Here is a 19,961-nt window from a genome sequence, read left to right as displayed (position 1 = left end):
ACTACTTCTCTGTTGGATTTCTCATTAGCATGGTGTTGAACGCTGCTGGAAAACTGTGACAGATTCTCACTGGAATAATGAAAATACAGCATCAACATAAGAACACTAGAATCAAGAAACACATCAGAAATATTTCAGTATAAACAGGTTCTGTGATTCAGGGTGGAGATTTTCTTTAATCTTTCTGTTCTACAGTTGGTCTCTTGCGCAATGTGTTTCAAAATTATTAACCAGCAAAATTCCTTTAGGCTTCTGTCTGAAAGGTCACAGCCTTACTGCTCCAGGGTCCTGGGTTCAGTCCTGAGCTCGGCTTGCTGTCTGTCCTGAGTTTCTCATGTTCTCCTTGTGTTCATGTGGGTTTCCTCTGGGTTCTCCAGTTTCTTTCCACTGTATAAAAACATGCAACTAGTTATCTTTGAATTAATCACAGTCCATACTGTGGGGTCCATGAGTCTGAATCATGTTGAAAATCATTAGTTTTTGCATTCAAAACTAGATACAAAGAAGAAAGATTATGCACTATTTAGGTCACTATTCATATTTATCCTATATATATATATATATATATATATATATATATATATACACACACACACACACACACACATTTTGTATGTACTCCTTTTGCACAAAAGGTCAGATTTTCCTTACATTGATGGATTTGATCTAACATGAATCATCAGGGCATAGTTGTTCAAAAAGTTTAATCTGGATCAGAATGATCTGGATTTGAAAATCCCAGGTGTTGATATCCAGGATCAAGTAATCCATTTGATTTATGTGTCGGTTTTTCAAAGCAACATTGGATTGGGATCACCCTGATCCAGATACAAACCTTTCAAGATTACCAAATCCGGATTACTAGTGCTCAAATTCATATTAGCTATATAAAAAACAACAGGTAGTTTAGCCAGCATGGGGTCACTTTAAATGTTTTTATTTGAAGTGACAGAAAACAGCACAATAAAACAATATAAACAGCATCCAACAAAAAACAACCAAATCTACATTATTCACAAATACATTGTGTATATTTTATACACGTTTTAAATCATAGAAAGACTAAATGTCCAATAGTTAACTAAATAAGAACATGCAGAGTTCTTCATGTGTGGAAAGAAATAAGGGATGCAATTGTTAGAAACTACTTTTGACTGGTTCATCTCTAATGATCGTGTCATTGTAATTAATATACAGTGACAAATAACAGATCAAATGAAATATATTATTTTTGTTTGATATTGACAGCTGTTTGGGGGATTATTTATGGGGTCAAAATTAATTTTTTCTTTTTTTTACAGTACTACACTGAAAGGCTTAATTGGTAGCCTAATGTATACTTTATCTACATTATCACTGTAACAGTTAAAACAAATCAAGTGTATAAATAAATGTATATACTGCATGATACAAACGGTGTAATATTTGACCAGTTTTAAAGTTTTATGACATTTTGTTCCTGAAATCCTCAGTGAATCCACCCTTCTGCTGGGATCAGGATAATCCTGATTTTTTGGATTACAGGTATCCCCATCCTACTAAAAAGTTTTGAACAACACATACTGAAGGTTTGATCCAGCTCAAAAGCATGATTGGATCACATTATCTAATTTGATTTCAGAATCCTTTTTTTATTATTAGTATTCTTTTGAACAACCCATTTTCAAGATTAGATCCAATCCGATAGCCAAAATCCAATCAGATTACTTCTGAACAACTGGGCCCTGCTCATGAGGCTATACCATCCCAGTGACAAGAAAAGGTGCAGTGTAGTACTTTGAGAGTAATATTAATATCTACAACGTTCACAAGCTTCACAAATGTTCAAAGTTCACAAATGTTTGTAAGGCAAGGACTTCTTTCTTTTCTTGCACTGCAAACGCTGGATTGTTTCACATCCATACTGTTTTTTCTTCTTCTTTTTTCTATTCATCATTAGCCTGCTAATGTTTCCTGTTCTCCCTGCAACCACTCCCTTTGACTTCACAAGCTGTGCACTGCGTGAAGAGGATGTACTTTTAGATCCATAGGCGCTCATTAACACTTATCTTACACATTTCAGGCTTTTTGTTTGTTTGTTTGTTTTGTGAGAATGAGGATTCGAAGTATCGCAAAAGCAGTGTGCCTTCTGGGAGCTTTTTCACTTTTGTTGTACACGATGTTTTATGTTATGTTACTTAGTAATCAGTCTCTAGACCTCCTTCCGAGGCTGGAGAGAACAGCTGAACACACCATCCTGGACAAACTGGACGGACTTGAGCGTCAGATTAATCAAATAGGTGAGTTTGTTGAATTAGAAATGAACTAGTGTTTGAATGCACAACATTTAACTCACCTTCTTTACTATGCACGTGCATGGTGTCTTAACCTACCTACATGTCATTGCATTACTACTAAGGTTTTTTTAAATTGGTATTTTTTTTATTATTGTTTTTTAAAAAATGTACCTGTGTCAGGGGTGTAGCCTAATTATTGCTCTGTATGCCGCACGTGCATTCAGTTTCAGGACGAAAAGTTGTTGCAGGTTTCAAGTACTGCTGCAGTAACATGTCGTAAAAAGTCTCTGAAGTGTTTTTTGGAGACGAATTTAAGTCGGTTTGCACCATATACAAGCTCAGCCTGTACAGATGAATGAAATCTGTAAATTAGCTACATAAAGGCTTGTACTTTACACTTGGAGGGCAAATTGGAGTGAATGAGACATTATTATTATTATTATTATTATTATTATTATTATTATTATTGCACCTGTTAGGGGACAGTGGGGTCAGTTGTATCAGCGCTACTTCTGGTGTATTCAGGTCCTCCTGGGAAGTTTGTATACGAGTTGGGAAGTCGTAATTATCACGACAGGTGCGTTCAGGTGACTTTGTAAGAAGCAAGATGGCGGTGTACCTTCTCTTAATTACAGCGTTTTTTTTTTAAACTCTACTTCTAGAAAATGAAGAACAAAGACTGTGCATCAGGTGTGTTTTGCTGTTTTTTGTTTGTAATCCTTTTATGAAGCCACTGTAAACTTTATCGTTACATATTATGCTGTAATCGTACAATGCTATTGTACATTTATGCAGGGAATTATTTATTATTTATTGTTTTATTGTAAATAAAGACAAAGACACGTTAAGTAATTTGCTTGTATTTCAATAACTTGCTGCATGTACCAAGCACCTAGTAACTGCAATCAGCTTCTGAGACAAGTAATTATTCAATTTAAACAAATTTACAGACGTTGCATACATTGATTCCACCATGTTTTTTTTTACTGACACGCTCCCAAATCGTTTACAGTTATTCATTCATCAGGATTTAACATGAGATATTTAAGGAACTGACACATGACGCAAACATGCGGGTTCATAGAAAATACGAAAAAAATTCCTGCGGTAATTTTATTGTTGTTCAGTTGGGGGTTTTTTCCCCAATGAGGAGACATGTAAAAAAAAAATAATAATAATAATTATTGCACACGTCCCTCTGGTAAAATAATCCAGTCCGAATAGAACTAAATAGTGGAAAACATTTATGCACCCACTTACTAAAGGTTTTAGCAAAGAAAGTGCTTCATCAGGTGCAAATATAGTACGTTCATAGAAGAGTTCTTGACTATATGTAAAACATATATTTATGTCTCCCACAGACACGGGACGAAATTTGGTACCATTTTGATCCTTTGATTTAATCAGATATGTCCTTTGATATTAACATAAATATGGTAATTGTTTATTATGAATAGTTAACAGACAAATGTATGTATGTATGTGTGTGTTAAAAAAAAAACTGGAACTTTAGAATATTTTACTGACAGATTTTTTTAAATAAGTATGACAAATGTTACTACTAACTCCTGATATAAACTATGTAAAAATAAATAAAATAAACACTTTACTTTTCCTGTCCCTCTGTGCAGGAATGCCTGGTTTAGTAAATGAGCAAGGCTAAGCCAGTCCTGCCTTTTAACAGTATAAAACCATCAATCCAATGTTGGATCCACATCAGATAATTAGCTTTTAACAAATAGTTTAAAGTGGACTATTTTGGACATTTGTGGAATGAAGCACAATAGCACCACCAGCAGTCATAATAAAAATACACCGAATGGTATAAAGAAACGAGAAAGTGACGCTGAGGCTGAAGCCTTAAAGGTGCTGAGGATGATTCCATGATTGCAGTGCCATTTAGCCTTTGTACAGTAACTTGTGAACATGCATTTAACCATTCAGGAATGTACTACCTCATATATATATATATATATATATATATATATATATATATATATATATATATATATATATATATATATATATATATATATATATATATCAGGGTTTTTCTTCACCTCATGTGTAGTAAAGAAATTGAGCTCATGCAGCTTCCTGAAAATGTGACTTGGGGTGAATATGTATGTTATATATAGATATCAGGGTTGAGTGAATGTTGTGGGGCATTACAGAAATGTGCATTTTTCATAACCTATAATGGATGACTTAGAGAAAAAATATGAGATTTCAGATGGATTCACACACACAAATGGATTTTATAATGAAGTATTTTAATGATTATCTTTCAAGGTAAAGTGTAGACCTTGACACACAAAAATGCTGCTGTCTAAGTGCTGTAAAGGTTTTATTAATGTTTTAAGTTACTTATCAGAAATATGCATATAGGTTGTTGCAAAGGGTGTATGCAAAGCTGGTATATACCAAGATGTTCTGTGTTGTTTCCACAGCTAAATCTTTGCAGCTGAGCATGCAGAAAGTCTCACAATCTATCGAAGAGCAGCCGGCAGTGGAGAAGAAGAAGCCACTGGTCAACAAGTTGTTCCCAAACTCAGAGCTGTTCAAGAAGTGGGGTGATGAGCTGTCTAAGGAGGAACAGAAGGATGCCGAGCACTTGTTTCAGCTTTACGGCTACAACGTGTTTCTCAGTGACCGAATCCCTCTGAACAGGACAATACCGGACACCCGAGACTTCAGGTAAAATCCTGCGTACATGATACCTGCTTACATGTGCATTTTACCAGATTACAGGGGGTTCCCTAGGGGTGAGACATGACACATTATATACATTCAATTCAATTCAATTTTATTTGTATAGCGCTTTTTACAATAGACATTGTCTCAAAGCAGCTTTACAGAAATATCAACACGGTATACAGATATTAAAGGTGCGAATTTATCCCAACTGAGCAAGCCACTGAGTGGCGACAGTAGCAAGGAAAAACTCCCTAAGATGTTTTAAGAGGAAGAAACCTTGAGAGGAACCCAACTCAGAAGCGAACCCATCCTCATCTGTATGGCCTTAGAAGCAGCCGTAGTCCCAGCAGTCTGAATTGGAGTAGATGAGAGCTCCATCCAGAGGCAGGACATCCGAAACGGATCAGGCAGGTCTGGAGATCAGAAAGGATCAGGATCTCTAGTATCTCCATAAAATCGTGTGTGGCTCGACAGAAGGAGAGAGGGAGAGAAAAGATTATTAGGACTGGGAATTAGCATAATAGAAAGTCTATTCAGGGTAGGCTTGAGTAAACAAATACGTTTTAAACCTAGACTTAAACACTGAGACTGTGTCTGAATCCCGAACACTAATTGGAAGACTGTTCCATAACTGTGGGGCTCTATAAGAGAAAGCTCTTCACCCTGCTGTAGCCTTCACTATTCGAGGTGCCAAAAAATAGCCTGCATTTTTTGATCTAAGTAGGCGTGGCGGATCATAGAAAACCAAAAGGTCGCTTAGATACTGTGGTGCGAGACCGTTTAGTGCATTATAGGTTAATAAAAGTATTTTATAATCAATGCGAGATTTCACTGGGAGCCAATGCAGTGTTGATAAAATTGGGGTGATATGGTTGTATCTTCTGGTTCTAGTTAGGACTCTAGCATCTGCATTCTGGACTAACTGGAGTTTGTTTATGTTTCTACTGGAACATCCAGACAGTAAGGCATTACAGTAATCTAATCTAGAAGTGACGAATGCATGAACTAGTATTTCTGCATCATGTAGGACCTAAGAATGCATTACTATTAATATTATGTATTCGCAACATAGAATGATAGAAGGAATCCAGTTTAATAAAAATACACAATAGCAAAAAAAAAAAACCTCGCACACCCACACACAATGTATTGCAATTGTGTTTTCGGAGATTTGGCAGAAAGTGTCCCAATTCATCACAATTTTTGTTATTATTCACATACATTTACTTTTTCCCCCCTTAAATACTGTTGATTTGTAGGAGGTGAGTGTGAAGAAATGCTTCTCCTTTCAGTCAGTCAGTTAGTTAGCTGATTTACTGAATCAAGCTAATGTTACCTAACTGAATATTCTTACTGCTAGGTGAGTTAACTAATAAATATTAATGAGCAGTGGGCGAAGTTCGTGAAAAGTCAGTGTACTAGATTTTCTAAATGTATACGAAGGTATGCCTTTTTTAGAGTAAAAAAAAAAAATCACTTGAGACTCTGAAGAGCAGTGCAAAAATAGAACTTTTTATACATATAAATACTAATATAGGAATAACGTATTATATTTCCAATGATATGTTTTGTGTAATAATGTTTCCATAATTACTAAATACAATAGACATGACAAAGAATGTGAAGTGACTCTGTGAGTGTATATGAGTGTTTCTAGGTGTGTGTGTCTCTGTGTACATCCACACAGCTGTCCAAAAATGTGGTGCATGTTATATGCATTGAATTTACCCTGAAATCTAATTTACATGAAAATGGCACGCATGCCGAAGCCAGAGGACAAAATGGAAACATGTATTTCATTCATTCATTTTCAGTAAACTTTTTATCCTATTCAGGGTTGTGGTGGAATCTCCATTTACCCCGGCAAACACTGGGTGCAAGATGGGAGAATTCACCTTGAATGACGGAACCATTCTCACACACGCTCAATGACACATTTGCATCTCAGGGCGATTTATTATAGTCTGAAATAACGCACTGATCCGAATTAAGCTTTTGGTGGATCGGTGGTACAGTGTGTAGCGTTGTCGCCGCTCAGGACCAGGGTCCTGTGTTTGATTCTGAGCTCGGGTTACTGTCTGTAGAGTTTCACATGTTCTCTCCGTGTTTGTGAGAGTTTCCTCTGCAACCCTCTGTTTCCTCCCCATCCCCAAAGCATTCCAGTAGGTGAAGTGGTGACTCTAAATTGCACCTCTAAATTTTGTTTGTGTGTATGTATTATGTGTGATTTCCCATCCAGAAGTTATTCCCACCTCATGCCCTGTGTTCCGAGGATAGGCACTGGATCTACCATGACCCTGAGCAGGAATTTCAGGAACTGAAAATGAATGAATGAAGGATATGCTGGAAAAGTGGCAGTATGATTGATGTGATAAGGAGTCAGATTTTAACTCCTACTTAAATGCTGATAGAATTAATTAAAAACTCTGTAGTAGACCCCTGCTGATAATCACATTCCTGATAGGTGTGCTACGAAGGTGTATCCGGAGCAGCTCCCGTCGCTCAGTGTGGTTCTGATCTACCTGAACGAGGCTCTGTCGATCTTAAAGAGAGCCATACACAGCATCATTGACAGAACGCCTGCTCACCTGCTGAAGGAGATCATACTGGTGGACGATCACAGCACTAATGGTTCGTACCTACAGTGGTGTGCAGAATGTTTTTATGAACGTTTAATGCATGTGAGGTTTTTCAAGTGTTCCTTTATTATCACAAGAAAGAATCATTTTAACTTTAAGGATACTTTCAGGTCTCCTGCAGTTCGTTTCAGTTTGCAGTCTTTGGTCATGTTTTTGTGTCTGTTTCTTACATTTATTAATAAGAGTTTGTATTGAAGAAAAAGATTTTCTTGTTTTTATACCCTTCTTCAGCTCTGTGTGGTTAATATCCCCTGTTTCAGGCATTGCTGTAGCTGCTTTGCTAATTTCTCCTAAATCTTAACATGACTGCTTACTGTACTCAGCACAAAAAAAAAAGAAGAAATGTCCCTTTTTCAGGAGACTGTATTTTAAAGATAATTTTGTAAAATCCAAATAAGCTTTACAGATCTTTATTGGAAAGGGTTTAAACAATTTTTATCATGCTTGGTCAACGAACCATAAACAATTACTGCACCTGTGGGACAGTCCTTTAGACACGAACAGTGTACAGGCGGTAGCCAATTAAGGTCACAGTTACAATAACTGAGGACACTAAAGAGACCTTTTTACTGACTCTGAAAAACACTAGAAGAAAGATGCCTAGGGTTCCTGCTCACCTGCGTGAACATGCCATAGACCTGCTGCATGGAGGCATGAGGACTGCAGATGTGGCCAGAGCAATAAACTGCAATGTCTGTAATGTAAGACGCCTGAGACAGTGCTACAGGGAGACAGGAAGGACAGCTGATCGTCCTTTAAGTGGAAAATTACATGTAACCATGTGTCCCCCAGACGTGGTCGAGAACTGACAAATGCCTTGGTGGAAGAGTGGAGTAACATCTCACAGCAAGAATTGACAAATCTGGTGCAGTCCATGAGGATGAGATGCACTGTAGTACTTAAAGCAGCTGGAGTCCACCAGATACTGACTGTTACTTTTACTATTGACCACCCCCCCTTTGTTCAGGGACTCATTATTCCATTTCTGTTCATCAAATGTCTGTGAAACTTGTTCAGTTTATGTCTCAGTTGCTGAATCTTTTTCATGTTAATACAAATATTTACACGTTAAGAAATTTCCTTGAAATAAAAGCAGTTGAACGTGAGAGGATGTTTCTTTTTTTTTGTTTTTGCTGAGTATACTTGACCTTTTGAGAACCTTAAATACCTTAAATAAGACGAAATGAAAGTGGTGTAATTTGAGTTACTGGAAACCTTAATAAAGTGTCTAAAGTTTAATAAATGAATTGGACCATGTGTAGGGGGGTTGCAAACTTTTGAACTTGCTGATAAAAATAACCGTATTTAGTGTCATTTTCTGTAAGGTATTTAAGGTATAAATGAACATGTTTTGTAGATACTGTAAATAACAGGTACTTTTTATTTATTTATATTTACATGGGGATGTATATTTTTAAAACTCAAATGTTTTTCCATTGAAAGTGTATTAGTATGAACAGTGATCCTGCACGCGTTGCCAGACCCATGGGTCTGTAATGTTTACATTTTGAAAGGCAAACTGAGAAGATGATCTTAACTGAACACAGTCTGTTTTTATTCATTGTAGATGATCTGAAGGAAAAACTTGGTGAATTTATTGACCAAGTTCATCAACAGAGGCCAGGATTACTTAAGAAAGTGAGCCACAGAAAGAAACTGGGGCTGACACAAGCTCGTATTTCAGGATGGAAAGCAGCTGTCGGCGATGTGGTGGCCATTTTGGATGCCCACATTGAGGTGCATAAGCAATGGTATAAATAACTCTTACATGTATAACCATGTTCGTACACTTTACACAAGTGCCTTGGAATTCTTAGTTTACGTAGACAGGATCTAAGGAATAAAACACTTGGGGGTTTGATTGAAAAAAAAAAAAAAAACAACGTCTGGGTGGTGTGATGTGGCTCAATGTGAGGCGGAGTCACTGTTACCACCCTGAAGGTGATTATTTTCCGATAACAGCATGCCCTGAAGTGCTTGTCCTCTTATACCACAGCAATTTATCAGCGATTATATATTTTACTTACTAAAATAAATTTTTTATTCACAATTTCATATGAATGCATTTCTCTCTATGAAGCAGTGTAAAACTGCATGACATCATTATTATCACCTTTTATTCTATGCTAGGATTTACATTTGCATTAAGTCTTTAGTATCAGATCTCAGGCCCTAATTTAACCTTTGTACATAATAAACATACAGAGTGAAATATTATTTGGTACACACTACTGTTTAAGTGTCTTGATTCATTTAAGTTTCCTTTGGTTTTAGGGCAGAACCGCTGCTGGCCAGAATCAAAGCGGACAGGACGGTGTTGCTGTCTCCGGTGTTTGATCGGGTGGAGTACGACACACTTGAAGTGAAGCCGTACTTTGCAAATGCCCATGCCTTCGACTGGCAGCTGTGGTGCATGTACGAGTCCTTCAGGCCAGATTGGTATCAACTTGAAGACCCGTCCAAACCTGGGAAGTGAGTGATACTCATTTAATTTTTTACGATAAAATAAAATCTATTTACTCTGTACAAGGCTGCAGTTATTTATATGCTATGTATTTCCAAAATGCAATGGAGAGCACTTCATTCAAATATGCAGGAAGTAAGTACTAAAACACTTGTGTGCATGCTGTTATTGGAAAATAATGAATGACTGGGGGTGGCATGATGAACAAGTGGGAGAGTATTATTTTTCCTATAGCAGCACGTCTAATGTGGTTTATTCCTCTTACACCACAGCAATTTGCCAATGATTACAATAGTTTATTCACTGAAGAATGACAGATTGTACTTTTTATCCATTTCAATTTACATTTAATGTTCCACGAAACAAGTTACTTCCTGTTCTCACTTTGATATAAACGTGTGGTTCTCCTTACAGCTGGCAATACTGTTCAATCTACAGTTATAGAAAATTAATAAACACCTTCTGACAAATCAGACATTTAGAATTCATCAGTGCTATAGTATAGGCCTTGAACATCACTGTATAAAAGTTGTGTATGCATGTTTCCTAATGGTACTGTGATTATCGACAGGAGCCCTTCCGTCATGGGAATCCTCGTGGCTGATCGAAAATTCTTTGGAGAAATTGGAGGTTTGGACAAAGGAATGGAAATTTATGGAGGCGAGAACGTCGAGCTCGGAATACGAGTAAGCTGTTACTGTTATGTGTGCTTGCTACTGTAGCATTTGAAGAGTACTTAAAATATGGTGGGGGGTTTTTTGGTTGTTTTTTTTAACTAGGTTTGGCTTTGTGGAGGAAGCATTGAAATCATCCCGTGCTCAAAGATCGCTCATATAGAGAGAGCACACAAGCCCTACGCACCAGATCTAGCCGAGCCCATGAGAAGAAATGCGCTAAGGGTGGCTGAAATCTGGATGGATGAATATAAGAAAAATGTTTATGTAAGCTGGAATCTCCCTCTGAAGGTTGGTTGTAGTAAGCTTTGATTGTTCTTTAGACATGATATAAACATGGTTTTAGCATCTACACTGTTGAGGATCTGCTCAGAATTAGGTTGCTGAAGAAAAGCATGTGTATTGAGTTGACTGAATGCATTTCTCAGGTGCAAATTTGGACTGTGTGTTAGTTACGACTGGCTGCTTCTCTGCCTAGACTTTTGGTGTTAAACTCCGCTTTTGCTTTATTAGGGTAAATCTGAAAATCATTGCCAAAAATTGCAACGCTGGGGTTAGAACACAGGTGGGCAACATCACCCAAGGATAATCCATGATCAGAAGTCAATGTAGGAGCAAGAGTTACAAATAAATAAATAAATATAGTGCATGTGTGCGTGTGTGTATGAAGAAACAAGAAACCAAGTTTGGCTGGTCAACTCCAACCAGTTATTTGACTTCTGTTGGAAACTGGTTGCACCAGAACTAATATAGAATTCACAGGAAACCAGAATGAAAAATGAAGTAAATGGTAGTTCACTGCACTAGAAACAATCAAATAGAAAAACAGCAATAGAAGAAGTATACCTCACTGTGGAAATATTGCACTGAAATCATTCTTGTATTGTCTTCCCTTTTTTCTATGTACATCTGCAGATCTTCACTTACTATTGTTTCTTATTTTTTCCCAAAAATTCATGTTGTATAAATTATATTGTATGATGTCACACCTCACTGGCACCCTGTCCAGGGTGTACCCTGCTTTGTACCCCATGCTCCCTGGGATAGGCTCCAGGTTCCCCGTGACCCTGAAAAGGAGTAAGCGGTAGAAGATGGATGGATGGATGGATGGATGGATGGATGGATGTCATACCTCAAACTTTTCCATTTTGCTTTTACAGTAGTTCTGATTTTGTTAGAGTTTGGCTCTTGTCCTAACTCCAGCACTACCCAGTACACAATTCAGTGTTTGAATGATATAAATAAACTAAGATGAATATAAAGTGAAGCGTTAGAGTGAAATATAAAACTGGTTAATCAAATCTCCTTCAAACTCTTCCCATTCAGGATCATGGAATTGATATTGGGAACGTGACTGAAAGAAAGAAGCTGAGAAAACAACTTAAATGTAAGCCCTTTAGCTGGTATCTGAAGAACGTGTATCCTGAGTTAGACACCTGGGATGATCTACTTGGCTACGGCACAGTAAACAACATTTAGTTCCCTTTTCCATTGCTTTTTATAATCGAGAAAATATAAGTAATACACAAGAAATTAAATACACAATACTTTTATTTTAGTTTATCTTAAAAAAAGTCACTGATCTTGAATGGTTTGCTTTTCTTGTCTTTAACAGATACAGAGTGGCCTCTTAGAGAATAACTGCATTGATCAGGGTCCTGTTCCAGGCAGTGTCCCTGTCCTCTATCAGTGTCATTTCCTAAGCCCTCAGGTGTGTGATTTCGCACACTGTCACTACTTTGAAAACCTTTAAAGGCTGTGACACACCAAGCCAACTTTAAACTTCTAACTACTGCCATCCAACAGCAGCTAATGATGGCATCACGTCTTATGTGGAAAGTTGCATTTGAAAAAACAAAGGCGAAGAAATGGTAGCCTGTGTGTCAACAAAAGGAAGAAAACTAAGCTCTCTGAATAAAAATATGCTCCACCCAGCAATGTCATATTGTACAGTGTCTATAGGATGTGCACATGGACGAATGTAACTTCCAAAAAGTGGATGTTCAGTTGAGTCAGACACTGACGTTGCCTTTAGTGATTCATGTCCAGCAGAACACAATATTGACTGAGTTCGTCAGTTAGTTGGATGGGCTGTGTGTGTGCATGGATTAGATATTCTTGTTGGGATCTTCCAGCTCAGCAGTCTATATATACAAGTCTTCCAGTACAAGTACACTACTTTACAATACTCTTCAGTGCATAATTTCGTTGCTTTGCTCACTTTAGTTTCTGAACTGATTAGCTCAGCTTAACAGCCAATCAGAGAATTCCTTCTCATGCTATCCGCTTGTACCATTTCAACTGCAGCTGACAGGAACAGACCAGAGCCAAAATGAAAGACTGTGAAAACTGAGTGAGAGTCGGCTTGGTGTGTCCTGGCCCAGAACCCTATAAAAAAGGATCTAATACAGTCTAATAGTCTAACACAGGACTATCACTATTCATGGTAAGAGATCATCTACTAACACATTTCTTGTGTATATAGCACTGTTACTATAAGAGTAATGGGGAACTCTACATCGGAGGCATCAAATCTCACACGTACAGTAATAATCGCTGCCTGGTGGATCCTGGTGAGGGAAACACACCAACACTGCATGACTGTAAAATAGCCAAGGAGAAAGGATTAAATATGCACTGGGACTTCAAACAGGTAATTACTCTTAAATTAGTAATTGGCTTTGCACAGCACTGCTAAATGTCAATTAATACATTGAAGACATTTATTTAATATTTATTGAAGGAGTCTCCATTGTCAGCACTTTGGCGAGGTCACTTAGTATTGCGATAATGGTAAATTTTCTGATTAACTTCAACATGTTTAAGTGTTTAAAACACATTTAAAATGTTATAAATTAACCAGGCTGTATCACACCACCCCATTGTGGAATATTGTCAAGTCAGGAATAAGTTAAGTAACAAAACTCTAGAACTATTGTATAATGCTGTATCTTTCTTTACCCACAGGGTCATGCAATAAAAAACAAAGGCACACGCAAATGTCTTGAGATTGCCCAAGGAGAGGATTCATTTTACCAACTTGTCCTTCAAGCCTGCAGTGGGCAAAAGTGGAGAATACAACACGTCATTAAAGAGTTTTAACTGCCTTATGACAGCCATATTGATCAAATGACAACAGAGGAAATAAGACTTACGGAATGTTGGCCATCATTGAGACTTCTCATTGAACTCTCGAGTAATGGAGCAATGGTTGACTTCCAGATGTGAAGCAAGGGCACGTTCAGATGGAATTTTCAAACTGGAAGGACAATTGCTGCTAGGCAACTGGGAGATGCATATGTCTAACAAACTAGCTGACTGACTGGGATTAATGATTTAGCTAGATCCCATATAGGTGTTAAGTCTTTTTTCTTTTTCTTTCTATCTTTTTTTTTTAACAGAAGATGTAAACACAGAGTGACTATGGAAACAAGTCCGAAATATCAACACTTTCCTCAGTTTTGTTGTTAAGTTACTAAGAAAAGACTCTGTACACCTAAAACTACACTGTAATACACGTAGCATCAACCAAAAATGGAACTTTCAAGGGCTCACCTTTACTGAGAAACATGGACAAGGCATCACAGCTGGTGAACTTGGAGCAGTCAGACAATTGTGACGTCAAAAATTTAATACGACACGAGTGGGATGTTCATGCGGAACCTCCATGTAAACATGAACACATGGCTGTTTTGGACATGAACATAATACCATTACCAGATTTTGTTACATTTTTTTGTTTACAGTTGTCATCATTTTTGCATTTATTTAAAAAATCCTTTTCCTGCATTAAATTGTTTGAATATTTGAATTTCAGTCGGATCCATATGTATTTGGACAGTAACACAATTTTTGTACATTTGCCTTTGTACACCACCACAATGGATTTGAAATTAAGCAATCAAGATGTAACTGAAGTGTAGACTTTCAGCTTTAATTCAAGGGGTTTAAGAAAAATATTGCATTAACCATTTAGGAATTACAGCCATTATTTACATAGTACCTCCATTTTCACAGGCTCAAAAGTAATTGGTGTTATGACCCAACTAGTGCTGTGTCTGACAGTTGACTGATAAGCAGTTTCATGGCCAGGTGTGGTCTCTTTCCTTGTTATTTCATGACAAATTAAGGAGATAAAATGTTTCCAAGCATTAAATTTGCATTTGCTAGCTGTTCATGGGCACTCTCAATGCTCAGTCCAAAGAGGTGTCAATGAAAGTGAAGGAGGCCATCATTAAGCTGTAAAATCCCCCAGACCTATCCGAGAGATAGCAGAAACTTTGGGAGTGGCCAAATCAACAATTGCATTCTTAAAAAGAAGGAATGCGCTGTTGAGCTCAGCAACACTAAAAGGCCTGGAAGATCATGGAAGACAACTAACATGGATGACCACAGAATTCTTTCCTTGGTGAAGAAAAACATTTCACTACATCTAGCCAAGTCAAGAACACTCTCGAGAACGTAGGCTTATCATTGCCAAAGTTTACAATCAAATGACACCTTTATGAATGTAAATACAGACGGTTTACCTCAAGATGCAAACCACCGATAACACTCAAGAACAGAAAGGCCAGATTAGACAAAAAATTAGGCCAGATTAGACCAAAAAATGTCTAAAAAAAAAAGCCTGACAAGCTCTGGAACAAGAGTCTTTGGACAGATGAAACCAAGATCAACTTGTACCAGAATTATGGGAAGTGAAGAGAATAGAGAAGGAAAGGAATATGGTAGAGGAGGTGTTATGGCATGGGCATATATGGCTGTTAATGGAACTGAGTCACTGGTGTTTATTGAAGATGTGACTGCTGATAAAAGTAGCACGATGAATTCTGAAGTGTATAGAGCTATAATTTCTGCTCAGATTCAGTCAAATGCTGCAAAACTGATAGGACAGCACTTCACAGTACAGATGGATAATGATCCAAAACATACCGGAAAAGCAACCCAACACCTTCTTAAGGCAAAGAAATAGAATGTTCGTTAATGGCTGAATCAGTCAACTAACCTCAACCCAATTGAGCATGGTCTGTAAAAAATGGCTATAATTCCTAAACAGTTAATGCAATATTTTTGTTAAACCCTGTGAATTACACTTCAATCACATCTTGACTGCTTCATTTCAAATTCATTGTGGTGGTATACAGAGGCAAAATTACAAAAATGGTGTCACAACAGTATATACATTGGGCAAATGTTTTGTAGTAAATCTGATCCCACAGTGCCACCTGCAGTTCCAGGAGGATTAAGTTTTTCAGAGATCCCTGACCCTGGAGCTTCACCTGAGATTCCAGGAGGATTCACCTTCACAATGGAAACGTTTCCCTATAAGACTAGAAGGAAGACATATCTGCTAAAATTCCACAGTTGACTCTTCGTGTTACAGTACACATTTCTAGTCTTATAACAATTACTTATCACTCTCATTTTGCCAAGCAGATCCTGTAACCGTGTTGGTTAATTCATAATGCTGGTTAACATTAGACAATTTAAAATCCAAACTCAAAAACTGAGGTCTGTTTTCCTATTAATATATGCAGCATATATAGGCCAAATCCTTAAATTCAGTGTTAAGCAGTCAACCAATTTCAATAAACTCTTAAACACATACACAAGGGACCATCTAAAGGGAAAAACTAAACATTTTATAATTGGTTAAATTATTTCAGATCATCACAGAGTCTTTCTTGACTGTAAGTAAATAAGTAAGTAAGTAAATAAATAGCATTATAAAAGAAATTTGAGTCAGAAAAAGGGTCTTATACTCCAAAAAAAGACAGCAAGCCAAAATATCTTGAATATAGTCAATTGTATCTAGTATTTGTTATTATACAATTTTGATAAACCAAATGTATGATTATTAAACATATTTGTAGATGTCTCACTGTCATCAATGATGGTTGTCCTGGTCCAGATGCAGCAAATCAGGCACAAACCATTATACCACCACCATGGTGGTGGTTTCACAGATGGGATAAGTTTCTTATGCTGGAATGCAGTGTTTTCCTTTCTCCAAGTATAACGCTTCTTGTTAAACCCAAAAAGTTCTATTTTGGTTTCATCCGTCCACAAAACATTTTTCCAACAGCCTTCTGGCTTGTCCACGTGATCTTTAGCAAATGCAGATTGGCAGCAATGTTCTTTTTGGAGAGCAGTGGCTTTCTCCTTGCAACCCTGCCATGCATACCATTGTTGTTCAATGGCCTTTAGTTGCTAAGAAGTTGCCCTGGGTTCCAGTGTAACCTTGTGGACTATTACACATCTTGCTCTTGGAATGATCTTTGTTGGTCGAACATTTCTTGGGAGGGTAACAATGATCTTAAATTTACTCTATTTGTGCACAATCTGTCTGACTGTGGATTGGTGGAGACCAAACTCTCGTAACCTTTTCCAGCCTGATGAGCATCAACAACTTTTCTTCTGAGGTCCTCAGAAATCTCCTTTGTTCATGCCGTGATACACTTCCACAAACATGTGTTGTGAAGATCAGGGTGCTCACTCACACCGGATTGTCATCCCATTGATTGAAAACACCTGACTCTAATTTCACATTCATAGTAACTGCTAATCCTAGAGGTTCATATACTTTTGCCACTCACAGATACGCAACATTGGATCATTTTCCTCAATAAATAAATGACCAAGATAATATTTTTGTTTCATTTGTTTAATTGGGTTCTCTTTGTCTACTCGTGTGACGTGTGAAAATCTGATGATGTTTTAGGTCATATTTATGCAGATATATAGAAAATTCTAAAGGGTTCACAAACTTCCAAGCACCACTGTATATTGATACACCATATTCCTCATGCATATGGAAATTTGGCATGTACTTACAGTACTGGACAAAAGTCCTGGGAACTATAATATTTAAATTCTGGTTTAGCTGTTTATTTTATGACTTTTACAAAAAAAAAAAAAAAAAAAAAAAAAAAACATATTCCAAACATTTCTTTTTCAATCAAAATTAAATATTAGAGAAAAATTGTTTGTATGTCAGTAAAGAAAGTAACATATTAGGTAATAGACCACTTTCAACAAAACATAAATGCTGTCTGTTTATGCTTTACATGATTGATTTACATTTGCCACAGTACTATATTTTATTCATATATTATATCCCCCCTAAAACACACAAGATCCATGATGAATGATGCCATTGGTCTTGCTTTATGATCGGACATCCATGCAAAGATTACGTCTAGTTGAGCATAATTGTATTTCATTAACTTTTTTGGGGTAACAGCTCTACAGTGACTCTTCTGCTTTCCATTAAATACTGTAAATACTCACTTTAATATATATTTTAAAAAATAAGCTGTTAGCACATATACAGTGCCCTCCACTAATATTGGCACCCCTATGAATTCATATGAGAAAAATATATTTGACGTATATTCCCAGTGATTTTTTTTTTTTTTTAAATGAGTACCCCTGGGTGACTAGGAACAGGAAATTTTTCAACCATGACTTCCTGTTTCACAGGGGTATAAATGTGAGGTTAAAAAAAAGGCCAAATTCCCTTAGTCATTCATAACAATGGGTAAGACCAAGGAATATAGCTGTGATGTGCGGCAAAAGGTTGTTGAGCTTCACAAAATGGGACGCGGCTATAAGAAAATAGCACAAGCATTGAAAATGCCCATTTCCACCATCAGGGCGATAATTAAGTAGTTCCAGTCAACTGGAAATGTTAGGAATCAACCTGGAATTAGACGTGTGTCCATATTGTCTGAATGCACTGTGAAGAGGATGGTTCGAGTGACCAAAAAATCTCCAAGGGTCACAGCTGGAGAATTGCAGAAGTTAGTTGTATCTTGGGGTCAGAAAGTCTCCAAAACTACAATCTGAAGTCACATACATCACCACAAGTTGTTTGGAAGGGTTTCAAAAAAAAGCCTCTACTCTCATCCTAAAACAAACTCAAGCATCTTCAGTTTGCCAGACACTACTGGAACTCAAATGGGATCAGGTTTCTATGGTCAGATGAAACCAAAATAGAGCTTTTTGGCAATAAACACCAGAGGTGGTTTTGGCATACACAGAGAGGTAGCCATATGGAAAAGTACCTCATGCCCAGGGTTAAATATGGTGGTGGCTCTTTAGTGTTTTGGGGCTGTTTTTCTGCCAGAGGACCTGGACATTTTGTTAGGATACATGACATCATGAACTCTATCAAATATCAACAGATATTAAATGAAAACCTGACTGCCTCTGCCAGAAAGATTAAAATGGGCCTGCAGGACAATGATCCAAAACATACATCAAAATCAACACAAAAATGGTTTATTGACCACAAAATCAAGGTCCTGCCATGGCCATCCCAGTCCCCTGACTTGAAACCCATAGAAAACCTGTGGGGTGAACTGAAGAGGAGAGTCCACCAGTGTGGACCTCAAAATTTGAAGGTTCTGGAGAGATTCTGTATGAAGGAATAATCTCAGATCCCTTGCCATGTGTTCTCCAACCTCATCAGGCATTATAGGAGAAGACTATGATTGCCTGTCTGACATCTCAGACCGGATGAGGGAACACCACCTTAAGCTCAACCTGGAAAAATCTGAGCTTCTCATCATCTCAGCCTGCCCCTCAATCAACCACAACCTCACTGTACAGCTAGCCTCAACCACACGCAAGCCAACCAGGAGAGCCAGGGACCTTGGGGTGATTTTTGAGGACGGCTTGACCTTTACAGACTACATATCAACAACTGCACAGTTCTGTAGGTTCATTCTGTACAACATCAACTTACAACAAAACTGGACTACTGCAACGCACTACTCTCTGGCTTCCCAGCCAGCTCTATCAAACCCCTTCAGATGATTAAGAATGCAGCAGCATGTCTCGTCTTCAACCAGCCCAAAAGGACCCATGTCACACCCCTCTTCATCTCCCACCACTGGCTTCCTGTAGCCGCTGCTGGCCCAAATTTAGCCTATTACCCAAAAACACATAAAATTCAACATAGAAGCAAATACTCACATCTGTAAACCCAGTTGGAGATAGAAAAAAAGACACCAGCCGTGAGTGAGAAGAAGCAAGGGTCCAGATTTATTGGTTCCGTTCCACCACACGAGATCCACACCGATGAGAATTCTCAGAAGTGATCTGACACCCGGAGCTCAAGCTCCAGTATTTATACTGTATTTACACAGTAGATAACCAATATATTTCAGAAAGACTATGATATCAATACCAATAGGATTGAAAAAGA

The 19,961-nt window shown here is 37.6% G+C and overlaps 1 protein-coding gene across 1 annotated transcript; it reads left to right on the top strand.

Moving 5' to 3' along the window:
- The first annotated feature begins 4,680 nt into the window (after positions 1-4,680).
- Positions 4,681-14,682, top strand: LOC128611748 (probable polypeptide N-acetylgalactosaminyltransferase 8). Its single transcript, XM_053631513.1, has 10 exons — positions 4,681-4,973; positions 7,438-7,604; positions 9,180-9,363; positions 9,887-10,084; positions 10,648-10,762; positions 10,856-11,041; positions 12,077-12,214; positions 12,366-12,461; positions 13,236-13,403; positions 13,718-14,682. Exons 1-10 carry the CDS (start codon positions 4,705-4,707, stop codon positions 13,850-13,852), a joined length of 1,656 nt encoding a protein of 551 aa, XP_053487488.1. The 5' UTR covers positions 4,681-4,704; the 3' UTR covers positions 13,853-14,682.
- Positions 14,683-19,961: the final 5,279 nt, after the last annotated feature.

This window comes from Ictalurus furcatus, chromosome 8 (assembly GCF_023375685.1).
Source record: "Ictalurus furcatus strain D&B chromosome 8, Billie_1.0, whole genome shotgun sequence".
In the NCBI taxonomy this organism is placed as follows: Eukaryota; Metazoa; Chordata; class Actinopteri; order Siluriformes; family Ictaluridae; genus Ictalurus; species Ictalurus furcatus.
This window is presented reverse-complemented; position numbering and strand designations above follow the sequence as displayed.